General features: G+C 34.0%; 1 protein-coding gene across 1 annotated transcript; it reads left to right on the top strand.

Annotated features, from left to right (window-relative positions):
* Positions 1 to 15,474: 15,474 nt before the first annotated feature.
* On the top strand, positions 15,475 to 21,330 carry LOC109182771 (MLO-like protein 1). Its single transcript, XM_019332958.1, has 14 exons — positions 15,475 to 15,810; positions 15,886 to 15,943; positions 16,139 to 16,341; positions 17,599 to 17,715; positions 17,831 to 17,891; positions 18,542 to 18,636; positions 18,963 to 19,037; positions 19,162 to 19,250; positions 19,392 to 19,441; positions 19,541 to 19,581; positions 20,118 to 20,327; positions 20,420 to 20,487; positions 20,640 to 20,700; positions 20,961 to 21,330. Exons 1-14 carry the CDS (start codon positions 15,682 to 15,684, stop codon positions 21,207 to 21,209), a joined length of 1,506 nt encoding a protein of 501 aa, XP_019188503.1. The 5' UTR covers positions 15,475 to 15,681; the 3' UTR covers positions 21,210 to 21,330.
* The last annotated feature ends 560 nt before the right edge of the window (positions 21,331 to 21,890 follow it).

The raw sequence follows: 21,890 nt of genomic DNA, 5'->3' as shown, positions 1-21,890 counted from the left end.
TATTCTTTTGATTATTTAGATCACAAAAAAAAATTAATATTTCAATTATACTTTTGCATTAATATTTTTTGTATGTATTTTTTTTTAAAAAAAAAAATCAATGATTGCATTATTGTTGATGAAAAGTGTATACGCCACTTTATTACTCTTATTAAACTAAATAAAGTAGTAGCTACAACAAAAAGTAATACATATTTAATTTAGAATTAGATGTCTATAATGCATTTATTTAAAAAAAATTATTCATTATAAAAAATTTAAAAATAGATATAATTTCATTAGTTATATTATCTTTATTTTCTACAATTCAAAGATTCATTACCTTCAAATTTATCAATTTATTATATTCACTGCATTGTCCATTGTCTTCTTTTTACATTATCTTGTAATTAAATATCAAAGTTATAATACAAAATACATTATATATATTTATTTACCAATTAAGTATTTTATACAAATATAATAAATATTAATATTTTGTTCAATACTTTCACATGATAACCTACACACACATCTCACAATGCATGAAACATGTAGTGGAAAACTACCACTACCAAATATCTATTAGAAAATTCAATAAATATTATCTTGCATTTATATATTTTGAATTACATATTTAAATAAACAAATTTAATATTTATTTACATATGCATGAACATCTCCGATATGCATGTCCACCTTGCAAGGTGGACACGGTTCCATAGCATAATTTGCCCACTTTATTGCTCTTAAACTAAATAAAGTAGTAGCTACAACAAAAAATAATACATATGCATTTAATTAATTTAGAATTAGATGTCTATAATGCCTTTATTTTAAAAAAAATTATTCATTATAAAAAATTTAAAAATAGATATAATTTCATTAGTTATATTATCTTTATTTTTTACAATTCAAAGATTCATTACCTTCAAATTTATTAATTTATTATATTCACTGCATTGTCCATTGTCTTCTTTTTACATTATATTGTAATTAATATCAAAGTTATAATACAAAATACATTATATATATTTATTTACCAAGTATTTTATACAAATATAATAAATATTAATATTTTGTTCAATACTTTCACATGATAACCTACGACACACATCTCAAAATGCATGAAACATGTAGTGAAAAACTACCACTACCAAATATCGATTAGAAAATTCAATAAATATTATCTTGCATTTATATATTTTGAATTACCGATTTAAATAAACAAATTCAATATTTATTTACATATGCATGAACATCTCCGATATAATATTGTATTGATATACTTTGAAATACTTATTTAAAAATAATCATTGGGCATTATCCCATTCGCGCAAAGCGCGTAAAAAACTAGTACTGTAATACAATCTATACTATATATAAAAACAAAATCCTGAAATTTTAACTTCCCGCCCAATTCCTAAAAAATCTCTCTTCCTAATAAAATATATTGATTTCTACTTTCTCATTCGTACAATAGTTCTGCGCTAAAATTCTATTCTCATATTATTATAAAATACTGTAATACAATCTATACTATATATAAAAACAAAATCCTGAAATTTTAACTTCCCGCCCAATTCCTAAAAAATCTCTCCTCCTAATAAAATATATTGATTTCTACTTTCTCATTCGTACAGTAATTCTGCGTTAAAATTCTATTCTCATATTTTTATAAAATACTGTAATACAATCTATATCTATACTATATATAAAAACAAAATTCTGAAATTTTAACGTCCCGCCCAATTCCTTAAAAATCTCTCCTCCTAATAAAATATATTGATTTCTACTTTCCCTTTCGTACAATAATTCTGCGCTAAAATTCTATTCTCATATTATTATAAAATATTGTAATACAATCTATACTATATATAAAAACAAAATCCTGAAATTTTAACTTCCCGCCCAATTCCTAAAAAATCTCTCCTCCTAATAAAATATATTGATTTCTACTTTCTCATTCGTACAATAATTCTGCGTTAAAATTCTATTCTCATATTATTATAAAATACTGTAATACAATCTATATCTATACTATATATAAAAACAAAATTCTGAAATTTTAACTTCCCGCCCAATTCCTAAAAAATCTCTCCTCCTAATAAAATATATTGATTTCTACTTTCCCTTTCGTACAATAATTCTGCGTTAAAATTCTATTCTCATATTATTATAAAATACTGTAATACAATCTATACTATATATAAAAACAAAATCCTGAAATTTTAACTTCACGCCCAATTCCTAAAAACTCTCCTCCTAATAAAATATATTGATTTCTACTTTCTCATTCGTACAATAATTCTGCGTTAAAATTCTATTCTCATATTATTATAAAATACTGTAATACAATCTATACTATATATAAAAACAAAATCTTGAAATTTTTATTTTCCGCCCAATTCCTAAGAAATCTCTCCTTCTAATAAAATATATTGATTTCTACTTTCTCATTCGTACAATAATTTTGCATTAAAATTATATTCTCATATTATTATAAAATACTGTAATACAATCTATATCTATACTATAAATAAAAACAAAATTCTGAAATTTTAACTTCCCGCCCAATTCCTAAAAAATCTCTCCTCCTAATAAAATATATTGATTTCTACTTTCTCATTCGTACAATAATTCTGCGTTAAAATTCTATTCTCATATTATTATAAAATACTGTAATACAATCTATATCTATACTATATATAAAAACAAAATCCTAAAATTTTAACTTCCCGCCCAATTCCTAAAAAATCTCTCCTCCTAATAAAATATATTGATTTCTACATTCTCATTCGTACAATAATTCTGCGCTAAAATTCTATTCTCATATTATTATAAAATACTGTAATACAATCTATACTATATATAAAAACAAAATCCTGAAATTTTAACTTCCCGCCCAATTCCTAAAAAATCTCTCCTCCTAATAACTTTTGACTTTTGACACTAAGTTGTAAAGTGTCAAAAGTTCAACAAGGCATAACTTTTGACTCCGTTGTCCGTTTTAGATAAATGTTTTTTTGAAATCGCGTATTTTTTCGAGATCTATCCACCGCAAACTGCCGTAGGCGGTTTGGCCCACGAATTTCTAAAAAAAAATACTTGATTAAAGAGTTTCTAAGAAAAAACTATGAGAACCTTATGCTTTATTTATGAATTTTTAAAATTTTTATTTAAACAATTGTCCCGTGCATTATTTAATAATCTTTCTTTATAATTGGTCAAATTATTTAATTATGGTAAATTTGGGAATAATTAATGATTGTAATAGAAATCCTAGAAGAATATAGAATTGAACAATATTTAATTATTGTTATATTATTATTGTGACTCACGGAATACAAGAGTTAATGCCATTTTTGGTCCTAGACTTATTGGGGCATTGGCACTTTTCATCCCCATAATAAAAATTGCCACTTAGTAGCCACTGTTATTGATCGTTGGACAGTGTTGATCCTCCGTCAATGACGCCAATTGTTGACCGTGAATTAGAAGGGTTTTTCTGTCTTTTTATGTTCTAATCCTTGTATTTCTCCATCCATTGATCACTGCTACATCCATTTCTTCAAATTGAGGTTATCCGCTTCAGTTCTTTCTAACATTAAGGAACCATCTTCACCCAACTAACAATCACGAATTTTACATTTGACATCAATCTCAAGATAATAGAAACAAGTGCAGTTGGAATAGAAAAGGTGTTAGTCCATGCCTGTGGAAATTTTGTCGAGCATACAACATAACTAGCAAAGTCAGGAATATCACCCAACCCCTCACTTAACCTTTCTGCATCAACTATAATAGGTATGCCCCTACTCTTTGCCTCCTGCACTACAATCAAAGCAGTCTCATGCAGCCTTCCATCTAAGTAGACAATATTTACTCCAAGCGCTGAAGACAATTTTGATTTGGGTATGTAGACCCTCAGATATCATGGGTGGATATCCTGGAGTGAAAATGCACGTGCGAGTTTTTTTTTTTTTTTTTGTTTTTTTTTTTTTTTTGTTTTTTTGTTTTTTTTTTTTTTGTTGTTGTCAACAATGACATATGTGAATGGTGAGTTTCCTCCTTTGGACACCACCATAAAAGATGTATCAACACCATCCCTTTCAAGCTCATCAAGTATTCTTTCGCCATGCGAGTCATCAGCAACCTTAGATATGATCCTTGGATTAAGACCAAGACGAATTTTATCATCCGGGTTTTATCAAAGCATTGTCAGTGTTACCACCTCCTTGAACCTCAAAGCTGGTGCTCCGAATTTTATCATCCGGGTTGGGGAATGAAGCTACAGCAGCCAGGAAGTCAACACCGGTCATTCCAACACCTCAGATAATGCGATTTTTGGGGAGCGGCGGATTCCACATTTTCAGCTTGAAACTTCAATGAATTTCAGGTAGAATAACAGAGTTTTTGAGGTTGTGCACCAAGTAGTTGTGGTCAGAGAGAGAGAGAGAGAGATGGGAAGGATATTTGTGGTCAATATGGAAGGGAGGACTTACAGGTGCAAATTCTACATCACGCCATCTACAACTACAACTGCTATTTACCATAGGAGGGTTCGCCGACCTGCTGCCCTCTCTGCTTCGGCGGAACCAAAAACCACCGGTGAAGGCCCCAACCTCGCCGGATCTATTGCTGCACCGCCAGATCTGCCTTACTGGTCCATCGACAGAAGGAGTTACTGCCTCGTATGCTCGCCGCCGTACCCACAACTCGTCGGAGAAGAACCTCGCTGCTACTCACTACCGACGGTTACTACTTAGCCGCCAAGTCTCGCCATCTCGCCTCACAGGAGTCACAGCAGCGCTGGTCTAAACAAGATTAGAAGAATAAGACATAAAAAGACAGAAAAGCCCATCTAATTCACGGTCAACAAACAGCTTCATTGACGAAGGGTCAAAACTGTCCAACGACCAATAACAGTGTCTACTAAGTGGCAATTTTTATTATGGAGGATGAAAAGTGTCAATGCTTCAATAAGTCTAGGACCAAAAATGACATTAACTCCGGAATACAATACAAGAATATTTAATTATGGTTATATTATTATTGTGCCTCACGACCATTATATACTAACAGTACTTGAAAAGAAACTAATAATAATAATAATATAATAATAATAATAATATAAGTGGTAATAATAATATCTAAAAGTAATTAAGTATTAATAATAATAGTAAGAATATTAACGTAAGAGTTGTAACATAGAATAAATCGTAATAATTAATAACTATAGTCTATGATTAAATTTGGAATTGTCAGGAAAGATAAACGACCTCTGGTGAAATTAACTCTTAAATAATTATATATCGATTTAAATATTCTTAATATATTACAACAATTCCATTCCGTGCATCGCACGGGTGAAAATACTAGTTAAGTCTTAAAAAAAAAAAAAATCATCTAACATCCTTCAATCAACAAAACAAAAGTGTACTTGAGTCTTATTGGCTTATTGCAACCTATATTCAACTAATTATCGCTTATTTGGTTAACAGAGTTAATTTCCAAAATGTCATCTGACTATGACCTTTTCTCAAATTGGTTATTTGACTTTTACAGGGCGTTTGGTTGGAGGGATTTTAAATTTCCTTTCCACTTAATTTCCACCTAATTCCAAAGGCCATTAAATTCCGTAGTTTGGTTGGAGGGAATTGCAATTCCATGGAATTGCAATTCCCCCATTTTCATGGAATTAAAATCCCATGTCCCCCCTAGTATTTTAATTCCTGGGAAAAAAAGATAGTGATGAGTCAAAATTACTCCTTCCTTTTTAAACCTAAAATTAATGTCTAACAACAATAACGGACATTTTTGACTTTATACTACTTATTCCCTTTCAATTCCCATGTATACCAAACATTGGAATTGAAATTCCCAGTAATTATATTCCTGTCAACCAAACACTGGAATTTAAATTCCCACTTTATTCCCAGTAATTCAACTCCCATGGAATTACAATTCCTTTCCCACATAATTCCCCCCCTCCAACCAAACGCCCTGTTAATTGCACTTAAAGTGGTTCTCCGACTATTGAATTTTAACTCAAAATGATCTCCCGTTAGATTTGGTGTTAAGTAGGTGTTAAATTGAAGGGTAAAACGGACATTTTAGATGTTTTGTTGTTTAGCCTATTCATCGCAGTTAATTTCCCTACTTAACTTTTCTAATTTTTTTAAATTTACAAATCCCTAATTACCTAAACCAATAAACCATCAGATTCCCTAATTAACTAAACTAGTGATTTCCCCTAATTAACTAATTAAACCAGTAAACCATTTGCTTTTCCCATAATTAACTAAACATTTGATTCTCCCCAAATTTGCGAAACACTCCGCGACGAACTGTTTAGCAAATTTGGAGAATTCTTCGTCGCGGAGTGTTTAGCAAATTTGGAGAGAATCAAATGTTTAGTTAATTAGGGGAAAAACGAATAATTTACTGGTTTAATTAGTTAATTAGGGGAAATTACTAGTTTAGCTAATTAGGGAATATGGTTTATTGGTTTAGGACTTTAAGTAATCAAGAGTTTGTAAACTTAAAAAAAAAAAAGTTAAAGTAAGGAAATTAACTGCCGATGAATAAGTTAAACAACAAAACATATAAAATGTCTGTTTTATTCTCCAATTTAACACCTACTTAAAATCAAACCTAATAGGGTATCATTTTGACTTAAAATTCAATAGTCGAAGAACCACTTTGGGTACAATTAAAAGTTAAGGAATCAATTTGAGAAAAAAGGCTATAGTCGGAGGACATTTTGGAAATTAACTCTGGTTAACATGTTGACTTCTTATTCTTACATGAATCCTAAAGTTATTAATATTAATTTTTTCATTAAATCAGAAAGAAGACAATCAACAAGATAATGAGGAAGATCGTCAAACCACTCCTCGCAAACTGACACAAAAACGGCTTCCCGAGCAACAGTGTGGACAGCAAAAATTGTTAATCTTTTGGAATAAGGTTCAAATTGGTCATTGAACGTAACCTAGAAATGCAATTAGGCCACTGAACGAAAAAAAAAATGCAATTAGGCCACTGAACACTCAAAAACGTGCAATTTCACCTAATAGCAGGTTACCATCAATTTTAACAGGTTACCTACTTACGTGGCAGCTGAATTGCCATTTTTAATCATTTTAAATACTTTTTAATAAATTTTAATAATAAATTGAAAAAAGAATTAAATTTTTTTTTTAAAAAAAATCGACCTAAGCTGCCACGTACAGATGCAAGACCATAAATTTAATTTTTTTTTCAATTTTTTAAAAATTTATTATTACAAAAATTTATTTAAAAATTATTAAAAATGTCAACTCAGCTGCCACATAAGCAGGTAACCTGCTAAAATTGATGGTAACCTGCTATCAGGTGAAATTGCATGTTTTTTGAGTGTTCAGTGGTCTAATTGCACTTTTTTTTCGTTCAATGGCCTAATTGCATTTTCAGGTTACGTTTAGTGGCCAATTTGAACCTTATTCCTTAATCTTTTTAAAAATTGTTAAAAAATAAATAGTACAGACTTGATTGCATCTTTTAATTAAAATAAATTCATGTAACCTCTTTTAATCAACAGAATAAAAATATAATTGAGTCTTATTACAACTTTTATTCAACCAGATATCGTTGATTTGGTTAATGTTTTGGTTTCTTGTTCTTACATGAATCATAAGAGTTATTAATATTAATCTTTTTACAAAATTAAAAAAATAAATATTAGAGACTTAATTGGGTTATTCACCTTACTTAAAAGAATTACTTTTACTTTTTTCCCTTTTATTTTATTAAATATTTTATTAAAAGCAAGACTTTTTTATCTTAATAAAATGCTTCTAAACCGACTTTTAAGAAAATTATTCTTGATAGTTCTTACTTTTGCACGTGAATATATTCCAAGGTTGAATAATTTGAAAATGTATAAAAATTAAAGAAGTCAAAAGTTTGAAATGGTAGAGTTACAAATAACGTACATCCGCGTAACCGCACAAGAAATGCGTTACAGCTTTAAATTATCATAGCACACGGAATGGCGGAAACATGCCACCTAAATTAATACTCTATATACCAATTATTAGTATAATTTATTACATGATATTATTGTTGCACTTTTGTGGTTTTCTTAAAAATAACTGTTTGGCCATATCAAAAGCAAAATGTGATATAAAACACAAACATCCATATTGCCCTTCTATAATGCTAGTGTCTTTTTTATCCATAAAAAGAAAAGTATTAACAGTTTTTTTTTTTTTTAAAGAATCTTTTTCATCCTTAAAAAAAAAAAAAACTAAATGGCTTATTGGTAAATTCCAATATTGTCGGGTTGGGTGCGGGGGTCATTGAGACGATGGACTTTGTCATTTGTAGGTTAAAAAATCAAAACTTTATACTTTGTGACAATAATATCCAAAGAAAGCTTTAAAATTTGGTGAAAAACTCATACATTTGTGTTTTGTGTATATACAATTATAGTATCTACTAGGGGTGGACATTTCGGGATTCAGTTCGACTTTTTTTTTTTTTTTTTTTTTTTTTTTTTTTTTTTTTTTTAATTTTTAGTTTCAGTTTCAGTTTCGGTATTAAAAAAAATGATACCATTCGGTTTAACATTATAATTTGGTTCGGTATTCAGTTCGGTTTAAGAACCCTAATTTTTAACATTTCATAATTTTCTAAACACACTACCAAACAATACATATTCACATAGTCCAAATCCAAATTAAAGTCTAAACATTATATAACAAAATAGCAATCCAAAGTTTAAACACACTACTAAGTACTAATTACCAATCATCAATTGACTTTTTTGCCCAACTGACTCTTCAGTTGGCTCATTTGGAATGTTTTGTTGACAAGGTGAAGAATCATCCATCTGTATAGTTAATATTTGGAGAACAATACCTGCATGGGCAACTCAATTGGTCATAGAGGTGAAAGTTTGAAAGAATGACCAAGGATCGAGTTAATCGTTGAGATTTAAAGACACTTTTTTTTTTTTTTTTTTTTTTTTTTTTGCCATTGGACTGTAGCTAAAACTTCAAAATTGTTTTGATTCTCAAATTTACTAAATATTACTGGTTGAAATAAATATTACGAATTTAAGTACTTTGTTGTTTTCATGTCGACACATTGGAGTGAGTCTTCAATCTATAAGCACTTTGTTGGTTTTACGGCTTATGGGTAGCCGTTCGGCGGGTCAACACTACCGTAAACACTTAGGGTTTTGTGATTGAGCTCGATGTAATTGAGAGAATAATGTGGTATTATTCCAAGAGAGTTTTGACCGTTTACATGATGACCCCGTGGGGGTATACAAGAGAAACTAGCTTTCTACAAGGAAAGTAGGTTAAAAGGTACAGCCAAATCGGCTATGGAATCTACCATAATTAATTATAACAGCTGCCAAAGCTGGAAAAGGAAACTATTTAAGCAAGGAAAAACATCTACGCTAAATCCTCCGTTTGACTATCTCTGGCGCACTCGGCCGGGGACGTGCCGACTGCCTGACGAGGTAGCCCGGCTAGGGAGACTGTGGCACTCAGGTAAGGACACACCGGCCGTTGAGCTTGGTCGCCCATTCGAATTTTCAGAGGGAACCCAGTCGGGGACACGCCGCCTCTTGAGCCTGGTCGCCCACCCAAGCCCCTAGAAGGGACCTGGTTGGGGACACGCAGACTATCGAGACTGGTCGCCCATCCGAGCCTGCTGAGTGAACCCGGTCGGGGATGCACCAGCCGTAGAGCCTGGTCGCTTTACCCTGAGCCAGCCAACATTCTCCCAGGTACTTACTCGTCCGCTGGTCTGGTCGCCCGGGTGCTTCGCGTGTTAAGCGGAGACAACGGGTGTAGCCCTTTTCCTTGATTTGTTAAGTGTCATGCCGTGCTCAAGCATGTCTGCTTTCCCGCTTTTCAGGCTGGGTGCCCGATTTGGAATATCTACCAGGTATATATATGAAGATTTAGTTAAGGGAATTTGAAAAAAAAAAAAAAAAATCCTCTATGAAATGACTAATATGTCGTTCAATAATTTGAGAATATGAAGTGCAATGTTAATTTTAATAGAATTTATTAGTAATGGATTAAAATTACTACACCACTTTACACATAATTAAATGGTTAAAAATGTATATGGTAGTAATTAGTCCACAATATATGGCCAAGCACCTTGTGCTCAGATGGCATGTAGTGATCTCTCTCATATGGGAGGTCGTGAGATTGAGCCTCAATGGAGGCGTTGTTGATTATGTGTGGAGTCAGTAGCATTCAAAACATCTTCATAAATTCATCCTTGCATACTGCATACTAGCAGTAGTCGAGGCCATGTAGTGAGACATTTGCTTGACCGACGATTGATGTTGAGTTCTTATCTTAGTTTTATATTTTTTTAAAAATTTGATTGAGGTTTAAGGCGTCTAATGGTATCACTACCTACACACTTGTTGTGACTTCATACAGTAACTATTCGTCTATTATTGTTATTTATTATGTTTAATTAATATTTTTTAACAAATATGTAGTCCTTATAAAACGTATAATGTGCTTATCTTAAATATACTCAAACCTATTTAAAATCTACAACAGAGTCCTATAGGCCTTAAAAAAGGCTTTAGATCATGCTAGGCCTTTTGTAGGCTCAGACTTGAACCTAAAAAAAAGCCTACGTACAGGCTTATGCCTAGCCCAGGCCTTAAGTTCTCATAGTAGGCTCAGGCCTAATTTTTCAAAGCTCGCCCCCGCCTAGCCTTTTTTCATCCCTAGTTACACATCTTTAATATAGCATTTTATTCATTTCTTTTGGGCCACCATGCTTCCTTCCTTCTTAGCAATAAGGGATAATGTAATGCTAATCATAGATAAATTGATTATATATTACTCCGTGTTGGTCCCAGTGAGGGTTAGGGTACAAGTCTTGGGGGAGGGGGGGGGGGGGGGTGAATCGTCTTGTTCATAATGCACAACGGAAATTTTGTTAACCCTTTGAGAATTTCTTTGCACGTTATTTTAATCTTATCAAATTTTAGGTTTGATTGTATGTTATGCAATAAGCAATAAATAATTAAAAGGGAGTGAGAGAGAGATTTTTATAGTGGTTCGGCTATAACCAGCCTACTCCTCTCTTCTCCTTAAACCCTAAGAAGGGTTGCACTATCTCCAGTACAAACTTCCTGGACATTCACACTTTGAACACTAAGCCAGCCATGAACTCCATAACCAAGTTTTTCAACTCTTGACCAAGTTTACTCCGCTTCTTTCTACTGCAACCGAGTAGAGATTACAAGGTTGAAGAAATGGTTTTTCTTCTTCTCCAACTAGAGAACTTGGCTCTTGACGTCTTGAGCAGCACAAGTCTCTATAATTTGGATGTAATTCTTTTTCGCTTTAGTCTCTCTTTCACTTGAACACTGGTCGTTAAAACAAATTGAAAGCGCTTTGAGAACTTGATAAATTTTAAAATGACCAACACATTCTTCAGTCTTGGAAGAGGGTATTTATAGGCACGTTGAAATATTCCGTTGGAGGGAAAACTACTTTCAAACGGCTAGTGACTAGCGTGTAGATACCAGCGAGTAATCCGGAGGGTAGCTGAGCGTGTCAGATTTTCCAGCAGTTAAAGACTCAATTTGCACTGAACAATGCTTTTTGTTCTGCACAAAATTTCAGGGCATTAAATGAAATATATGCCTTGGGATATGTTCATAGGACTCACTTTGCCTTGGACACATTCGCTCATCTTTTTAAGGTTTTTGACTGTACAGCTCAGAGAATCCTTGAGCAGCCCTTTCGTGTAGTTAACTAGGTTTTTGCCTCGAACCTTAGAGCCTCTTGGATATGAATGGTTGACTTTACCATGTTAGCCATAGTATAGTTATTATTATTATTATCTTTGACTAGTCATGTAGTAGGTTTATTTTATATGGTCTCCCTGTTACATAGGATAGTATTACGTTAGTTGTTATTGCTTTCATATTGTAACTCCTATCCTATTGGGATTCAATAATCAGAACAGTTATCTCATCTGGTATCAGATAGACCGGGTATACTTTCTCTCTCTTCTCCTCCCCGCAAAACTATCTGATCCCCTACCTAGCTTTTCCAGCGACCGCCATGTCCACCAATTCGTCCGAGCGCACAGTAACCGCCGGCGATGGTGCACCTCCGGTCGCCCAAACCTCTCTATCGAATACCCACCACTTTGTCTCCATAAAGCTCACCTACCGGAATTTTTTATTCTGGCGAACTCAGTTGGTGCCGTTTCTCCGAGGTCAAGAGCTCCTTGGCTTTGTTGATGGAGAGACGCCATGTCCGCCACCCATGATCGACGTTGCTCCATCAGATTCCGGTTCCGCCGCGACCACTGCCGTCTCCACACCGAACCCGGTTTACAGAGCCTGGGTCAAGCAGGACCAGTCTCTATTGTCTCTGCTTATTTCTTAGGTTTATTTTATATGGTCTCCCTGTTAGATAGGATAGTATTACGTTAATTGTTATTGCTTTCATATTGTAACTCCTATCCTATTGGGATTCAATAATTAGAACAATTATCTCATCTACCACTCGTCCCTTCTACTCTTCAAAAGGTAGGTCCTTCATACTCTTTGACCATTGCAACATTTCGGTTACGAATGGTTGACTTTACCATTCGGTCTTGCAACACTTCGAAAGGTAGACTCTTCTACCTCTCGTATTTGCAACCTTTTGGTCTTGATAACTTCTACTCTTCGAATCTTCAGTCTTCTGATCTTCAGCTTGGACCACTCGTGAGTTAACCACTCGGGTTACTCTTCGAGTCTAATGTTGATATTGTCCTCTCGAGTTAACATTTGGATGGATAGAATCGTTACTACTCGAGGTACTAATTGGTTGGTTCGAATGTTTGAGCAGAATTAATCTTTAAGTCTATAAAATAAAATAATTGGGGTCTAAAATTCATATTATTTGGTATTATCAAAATTTAAAAACAAATGTTCCTAACACTCCGTACTTGTAAGGAAAATTTGATACTTATTAGGAAAAACTAGTTTTTTACGCGCATTGCGCGATTGGGATAATGCCCAATGCTTTTTTTAAAATAAGTACTTTAAAGTATATTAAGGCAAGATTATATTGAAATTGTTCATGCATAGATAATTGAAGGTTGAATTTGCGTATTTAAATAGGTAATTCTTCCCAAAGGTTGAGTCCCCAACCCCAAGGGCCCCCCACACTCTGACCCGACAGAGCATTGTGGGATGTTGTAAATCACGGTGAGTCAATGGTTTAGCAGACAGGGCCAAATGCTGATACACACAAGGAATCTGCCCACTTTGGACATAATTCCCGCATTGCCGCCGCCGAGGTTCAAACCTTGGTTTCTTCTCCCAAATACTACCTACTAAACCATTGAGCTAAGCTCGTGCGGGTTAAATAGGTAATTCTAAGTTTACAAATGCAAGATAATATAGTCAATATTGATTATAATTGTCAATAAAATAATTGTATAGGTATGGTTGAAACCAAATACGGGACATAAGGGAGAACAAATAAAAATTAGGGCATAAAATATTAAATATATAGTAATATTGTTTGAGGAGATTCCGACATTAGGATTTGTGGTTAAGTTCTATTAAGACTTTAATATTATAATTAGATTAATGGTGTAGTTATAATTCTATATTAGACTTTAATATTAGAATTAGACTAACGGTGAATGAACGGAAAAGTTAAATGGATAATCATATAATTAAGGATAAATTAGAAAATCTTAAAAGAAAAAAATTAAAAAACCTGAACAATATGAACCATTCATTTGATTTAATAATTTGGCGGTCATTTTTTCTACCCAATGTTAATAATTAAATAAATTCGCTGGTCAAATCCGCTAACGCTAACCGCTAACTGCTGATTGTCAAACAAGGACATTGCGAGGTAGTTCTCACTTCAATTTGTTGTGTGATTTGAATACTCTCTTTGTCACAAAATCTCTCAAGTAGTTAATATGGTTGGCTTTATTAATTATATTTTTTTTTTTAATTTTTTCATGGTATTAATAAAATACTTGGTAAATAAATATATAATATTATTTTATGTTATAACTTTGATATTTAATTAGAAAAATAGTGCACAAAAAAGATAATAGAAGATGTAGTGAATATAATCAATTTATGAATTTGAATGTAAAAATTTTTACATTTGAGAAAAATAAAGACAATATAACTAATGAAAATATTTCTTTTAATTAATTTATTGATAATTAATAATTTTTTTTTCACTGAATAAAGACATTGTAAGGACAATGTAGCGAATATAATCAATTAATAAATTTGAATATAAAGAATTTTTATATTGAAGAAAAATAAAGACAATATAACTAATAAAATTATTTATCTTATTTAATTTATTGATAATGAATAATTTATTTTTTTTTAATAAAGACATTGTGGACACATAATTCTAAATTAAAGAAATGCATATGTATTATCTTTTGTTGTAACTACTAAATTATTATTTATATAATATAATTTAATAAGAGTAAAATAAAGTACTAATTATGCCAACTTTGATTGGCATGAGGTTTGAACCTAAGACCTTTTTTTTTTTTTATTTTATTGAAATCAATGAGTAAGTTAACGGTGAACTAACGGCAATTCTTAAAATTTTAACGGAATTAGTAACGGTGTGTGGGTATTTTAGGAAATTTTAGTGTAAAATTTAAATCTGATCAATCTTTTAATCAATCTGAGCCATTCGTTTGATTAAAATCTGTGACCGCCATTTTTTCTATCCATTATAGACCTAAATCTCTTGGGCTCTTATTAGTATAGTAGATTTGATACTTGTTAGGAAAAATATAATAATTTTAAATTAAAATATAATATTTAGGGGTTGAAAAATTATTTATGAGAAAAACTATAGTACTTATAAAAAATCAATACGTATCATGAATAAAGATTCGTCTCATAAAAAATCTTGCCTTGTAAAAATAACCCTAATATTTCTTTTAAAGATTATTTAACCACCAAACTTTATATTTTTGTCACCTCTAATTTTGTCACAAATTTTACAATTTAGAGACAAAATTTAGTACGCATATAATTCATGGGCAAATTAACTATTATGATACCAAAATGGCAAAATTGTCACTAGATTTTTTTCTTTTTTTTAGTATTATCAACTCTATTACGATGTAATATACTTTTTCAACTATGAGTCAATACTCCACCACTGGAGTTCAATCTTGTGACTTTCCTTCGAGAGAGACAAAGGTGTCAATTGAGCACAAGGTGCCACTAAAATTTCAATATAAAACCATTATTATAAATTTTCATAAAATTATACGATATAAAATACCATCCGCAATAATTATTATTTAATTATTTGCCACAACATGATTTATTGTGAATTTGTGATGCTATTTTTTTTTTCCAATTTTGATTTTCTTTTTCTAGATTTTATACGGAGCATTTATTAACCACTTGGATAACCTCTCCCCAAACTAATTAATATTCAAAATAGTATGGCTTTACAATGCATTGTCCTTTTTCAGTTACCTCTTTCAGTTCCCACAGACAGTCTGTCTCTCTCTCTTTCTGGTTCTGATTTTTTGGTGTTCTTCTCACCAACCCAAGCCAGAAAGGATTTTTGTAGCTCTATATTAAGTTAGAAGGTTTGGGTTTGGATTTGAATTGGATTTGTGTAGGGAGGAGGAGATTAAAGAGCAATGAGTGGGGGTGGAGGAGAGGAAGAGACAACATTGGAGTTCACTCCGACGTGGGTGGTCGCCGCCGTTTGCACCGTCATCGTCGCCATTTCTCTCGCCGTCGAACGCCTACTCCACTTCACCGGAAAGGTCTCAGCTTTTCACTTTTCCTTTGAAGTTATTCTCTTTCTTGATCTTCCATCTGATTTAATTTTGTGTTTGCAGTACCTGAAGAAGAAGAACCAAAAGCCTTTGTATGAAGCCCTACAGAAAATTAAAGAAGGTCACAAAGATCTTCCCTTTTTTTTCCTTTTGGACTCAAAGCATACTTTTTATTTCACATCAACTTTTTATTTCAATTTTGTTATTATTACTGTTTATGGTATAATTCTTCTATTCATAAGAAAAAGGAAAACAAAGTTTGGTTTACTTTCCACAAGTTTGGCTATTGAACTGACTGAAAAATGTGTGGGCGCAGAGCTGATGCTGTTGGGGTTTATATCCTTGCTATTGACTGTGTCTCAAAGTCGCATAACCAAGATTTGCGTGCCTGAGGATATCATGCGCCACTTACTTCCCTGTTCATTATCAGATAAAGCAGTTCATGCTGCCCCAGAAACAAATTCCCATCATCGCCGCTTGCTTTCAGGAGGAGATAGCGTTGGCTACTGTGCTAAAAAGGTAGCCAATTTCAAGTAGCTAATTCAAAATCAATACAGATTTCTTATCATATTTAGGTTCACTATGATTTAGGCTCTGTTTGGTAAAGTGCTGTTAGCTGATAGCTGATTGTGTTAATTAGAGGGTATAACTAGTTAATAACATTAGCTGTTGTAGAAAAGTGTTTGGTAATTAGCTGTTAGCCGATAGTTGTTTAGTATAATTTCTTTTCTCAAAAAGCTAATTGAAAAAGTTGTTTGGAGTAGCTTTTTGAATTTTAGCATTTTGGAGTTGTAAAAAGCTAATTAACCAAACAGTTATATTGATATTTTAACTAAATCAAACAATTAATAGTGGTCAAATAAGCCAAAATTGGCCTATAGGCCAATGTTTTACCAAACAGGGCCTTAGGGAAAGTTTCCCACCTAGTAGTTGTTGGGCGGAGGCCCGTGAAAGGCCAAGTCTAGCTATTGGTGGCTAGGGGATTGTTGGGCCGGTAATGGGCCAAGTCCAGCACTTTGCCTCTTGAAAATGTGATGGCAGTTGCACCTTCGCTACTGGCTATAGCTTTTGGCAGGTGCTGGGAGGGGGAATTGTTGGGCGGTGGTGGTTAGGGGATTGTTGGGCAGATGCCGGTAAAGGGCTGGTAGCACCCTGTTTCTCGAAAATGTGATGGTAGTCTACCAGGAAATAAAGTTGTGCCCTGGTGTAGTGATAAGCGCTTGATCCTAACCGTAGTGTTAAATGTAATGATTTGAATTGAGTAACTATCACACGGGAAAGAATGACTGACATATGTTTGGTAAATTAGTTGTTAGCCTTGCACAACCCCAGCCCTCTGTAAATGAGAATGGTGTAAAGACCAACCATGGGGTTCCTAACAAATGTTTGGAATAGATGTGCCTAAATATTATCTGCCTGTATATTTTGTCAAAGGTACTAAAGTACTGATCCAAGGGTATTATTTGCAATAAAAACCAGTTTGGTTGGTGTGAGTGGCCGTGCACTCTCGTCCCTTAAGAGAGGTCGGGAGTTCAAACCCCCTCTCATATGAAAAAACCAATCTGGTTAACACTTTGCCCCTTAATTGGGCCGGCTCGGTGTGAACCGGGATTAGTCTGAGTATGGTACGGGCTTAAAGGTGCCTCTTATAGTTAGGGCCTGCTCAGGGCACCTCGTGGTCTGACCCAAAAAAAATATTTGCAATAAAGTTTAATAATTAAAATTAAATGTGAAAACGCCGGATTCTAATATATTTTATTTAATTTTCTTCTACAGCATAAGGTCCCATTATTATCTCTGGAAGGTTTGCATCACCTGCACATCTTTATCTTTGTCCTTGCAATTGTGCATGTTACATTCTCCCTTCTCACCATTGTATTTGGAGGAGCAAAGGTCAGTTCAAATCTCGAGAACTACTGTGGTGTCATGGATTCCTCATCCTTTGATTATTTTCTGCAATATCCTGTTTGTAAACTAGCTGCTCTTAATTTGTTAAACCATGGCATAGATACGCCAATGGAAGCACTGGGAGGATGCCATTGCCAAGCATAATTATGAGAATGAGAATGGTACAGTTTACTGCATATGGAAATATTGTAGCCTTTCTACCCTTCTATTCATTCCATTATGAAATTATATTAAGAGTGAAAAAGTGTGTTAGTATGGGAAAATATTAGATAGGGTTTTAATACTCAAGTATGGTTCTAAAGGAAGGAATTGACTACTTTTTCTGGTCAAGGAGGCAGGGGCATTTAAAACTTTCAGGTCAAATGTAAAGTAGTTACCTTTTGAAGTTGATTTGAACATTAGAATTTTGTAATATTTACTGAGAAGTGGTCATTTGGGCAAAAAGTAGACCCCTTTCAAATGGGTCTGAGGGAGAAACTAGTTATCTACATTTACTTACGAATGAAAAAGAACCTCTTTTTGTTTTAGTATTACTGACTCTGTTACAGTGTAGTATCTGTTCATAACTACTTTCTCACCCTACTGAAGCACAAAGAGTCAATACCGCCCACACTGGGGTTTGAACCCATGACCTCCCATTTGGGAGGGCCACTTCGTGCCACTAGACCACTAGGTCATTGGCAATGGAAAAGAACCTAGTTATCGATTTCTTTTAGGTACATAAAACTAGTCATCTATGATTAATTGTTTCAGTCTTCTGTAAAATTCTAACTTTCTTCTAGTAATGGACACCATTGCTTGTTCTCTGCAGTTGGGAAACCGGCTGTCACCAATGTCCAGCAACATGATTTCATCAAGAATCGCTTTGTGGGTCTGGGTAAACGGTCAATCATCTTGGGTTGGTTGGTATGCTCCTATGCTTTCTGTTCTTTCCCCTACTAATCTCGTTGACCAGTGTTTGGGAAGATAATTAACAATTTTATCAAGACGGTTAATTCTCTGCTACTTGTTTGTGGGTAAACCGGCAATCTAGGGATTTAATATGTTTCAAAGATGAGGCGTAGTTAAAGTGTTAGCCACTTGAGCTATTTATTGCTTGACATCGAGTCTAGTTAGTAGTGAAGAATGCAAGTGTGAGGGATTAATCAGCATGGTTAAATTCTTTGCTTTTGTCGGGTTACTATAAGCATCGGTATGAGTTTAATTTACCTTATTTTTGGTGAACTTTTCAGCACTCTTTCTTTAAGCAGTTCTATGGTTCTGTCACCAAGTCAGATTATACCGCACTTCGTTTGGGATTCATTATGGTAACTTTCTTCATGTACTGATTTTTTTTTTTTTTTTTTTTTTTTTTTTTTTTTTTTTTTTTTTTTTAACACTCTAGCTTTAGATGATCTTCATTGCATCGTGTAACTTTTTACCCTGCCACAGACTCATTGTAGGGGAAATCCAAAGTTCAATTTTCACAAGTACATGATTCGTGCCTTAGAGGATGATTTCAAGACGGTTGTTGGTATTAGGCAAGTGACAATGATAGAAGTTTCTTATCTAGTTATTCTATTATGTTTTGTTCTTTCGATAGTCTACCTTCGCCCTATTGCAAATTTCTTTTGCATTTTGGTCATTATAATGAATTTCTTTCTTCGTTTTTTATGCTGCAGTTGGTATTTGTGGGTATTTGTGGTTATTTTCTTATTGCTGAATATTAATGGTATGCCATTCTAGCCCGAGATTATTTGATTCTCTTTGCAATTACTGTTGCATTCTTCTATGCTCCTCCAAAGATTAATTTTATTCATTATTTTTGCAGGTTGGCATACATATTTTTGGATCGCATTCATCCCTTTCATTGTGAGTGACTGTATACTATGTTTTTTTTGTGTGTGTGTGTGTGTGTGTGTGTGTACGCCGGAGGGGAGAGTTTGTGGGGTGTGGGGGTTATGGTGGTTTAGCCTGTTGAGCATATAACCATTAATGTGCAATCCAACTATCAGCTTAGGCTTTTAGTCGAGATGGAGCACATGCTTCAATTTGGTATAAGCGACTACGGTCTGCGTGTTCAGCTTAGGCTTTTAGTTGAGATGGAGTACATGCTTCAATTTAGCCAACTTTCATTTACATCAAAAGCTTTCTGTGTTTCTTCTTTGGTTGATAATTGTTAAGAGAGTCCCACATTGAAAAAATTAACACAGAACCAGGTCATGGGTTAGACTAGCTAATTGATTGGATTCAGTCTTTTGGGTTTTGGTCCAGGTGCATTATAGCCCAATCTTAGATTCTAACATGGTATCAGGCTCCACTTTGTGTTCACCCGACTGTATAGCCAAATTGAGTGACCTTAGCCCAATCTTAGATTCTAACGATAGTTTCCATTTTATAATTTTCAGCTCCTACTTGCTGTTGGCACGAAGTTGGAGCACGTAATCATCCAATTGGCTCATGAGGTTGCTGAGAAACATGTTGCCATAGAGGGTGAATTGGTTGTGCAACCTTCGGATGAGCACTTTTGGTTTGGTCGGCCTCAAATTGTTCTGTTCCTGATACACTTCATTCTCTTCCAAAATGCTTTTGAAATAGCGTTTTTCTTCTGGATTTTGGTAAGCAATCTAATTGTTTCCACCCTATTTCTGGCGATGCTCTTCATTGTAGCCCTTCAATATAATGTTACTTCTTTTAATCACACTTCTAGGTGCAATATGGTTTTGATTCCTGCATAATGGGGCACGTTAAATTCATCATCCCTAGGCTCGTCATAGGGTAAGTGCAATGCAATTTGCGTCCCCTTTGGGTGGCGTTTTTTTATCATTTCTACCCACCAAACCGGAAATATCTGTTCTTTATTTACAAGAACTTAAGAACAAGTAAACAACATTAACAAATTTACTTTGTTTTATTTTATTTTTTTCCAGAGTAATTATTCAGGTGCTTTGCAGCTATAGCACACTGCCTATCTATGCTATAGTTACACAGGTGAACTTATAACATGAACTTTTTTTTTTTTTTTTTTTTTTTTGAGTACTATGTTACAATGCAGTATCTGTTCATAACTGCTTTCTCAACCCACTGAAGCACAAAGAGTCAATAGTCCGCCTCCACTGAGGCTCGAACTCACAACCTCCCATATAGGGGGCAACTTGGTGCCACTAGACCATACGGTCCTTGGCAAAGATTGAACTTTTGATTGGTGAAGTTTACTTAATTTTCCCTTCCCATTATTTGTGTGATGCAAGATGGGAACCCATTTCAAGAAATCGATATTTGATGAGCACATCCAAGTTGGGCTCGTCGGTTGGGCTCAGAAGGCGAAACAAAGGAAGGGACTGAAAGCGGCATTTGGTGGCATCAATCACGGGGGGGCTTTGACGGATGGTTCCTCGACGGGAGTGCAGATGGGAGGCGTTGGACGCAAGGAATCTGGCTCGACTGATGGTGCCTCTGTCAGAGCGCTGCAGCAGATGGGAGGCGATGGGAGTAAGTAATGTACAAACTAGCTATAGAACAATCATTGTGGGCAAGGTAAGGTTATGGGATGATGAGTATATCAAATGGAAACCTGATACTTTATTGCAAAGTTATGTTCTCATGAGTTTTGTTTTATCATGTGGTATAACAAAAGGTGGGTAAACTTTGTTTGTTTATGGTTTACCTAATCAATTGACATAATGGCAAAAAAAAAACAAAAAAACAAAAGAAGTAGAAGAAGAAAGAAATAAAGAAAGAAAGAAATTAGGACCAATATCATTTTGAGGCGGACACAAGTACCTCCATTAATTGCTACGGTTTGTGGCTAGGCAGCCTGGGAAGGTTCCCTACCCAGCTACCCTCATTTTAACCCCTTCATAGTCTTTGTGTCCTTCGCCCCCGAGTTTCAAGCCTTCCCGCGTTTAAGTCCCTGAATTTCTTACCTTTCATGTTTTGTATCTCATTTCCTCCAACTTTTCCACTCCAACCCCATAAACTCTCCCCCTCTCCATACTTTGTCCCCCACTTCCCCAACATTGCACTTTATTGTTAGGAACATACCAAAAACTTAAGAAATTTTAGTCCCCAATTTGTTTTACTCTTCTAGACTTAGGAAGTATGTTCTATTCCAATAGTTCTGAGGAGTCAGAATTATAACTAGAAGAGTTATACTTTGACTAGTAAACTTAGCTCTCAAA

This window comes from Ipomoea nil, unplaced genomic scaffold (genome assembly GCF_001879475.1).
Source record: "Ipomoea nil cultivar Tokyo-kokei standard unplaced genomic scaffold, Asagao_1.1 scaffold1074, whole genome shotgun sequence".
NCBI classification, from domain to species: domain Eukaryota; kingdom Viridiplantae; phylum Streptophyta; class Magnoliopsida; order Solanales; family Convolvulaceae; genus Ipomoea; species Ipomoea nil.
The sequence above is the reverse complement of the archived record's forward strand: the minus strand, read 5'-3'. Positions and strand labels throughout refer to the sequence as shown.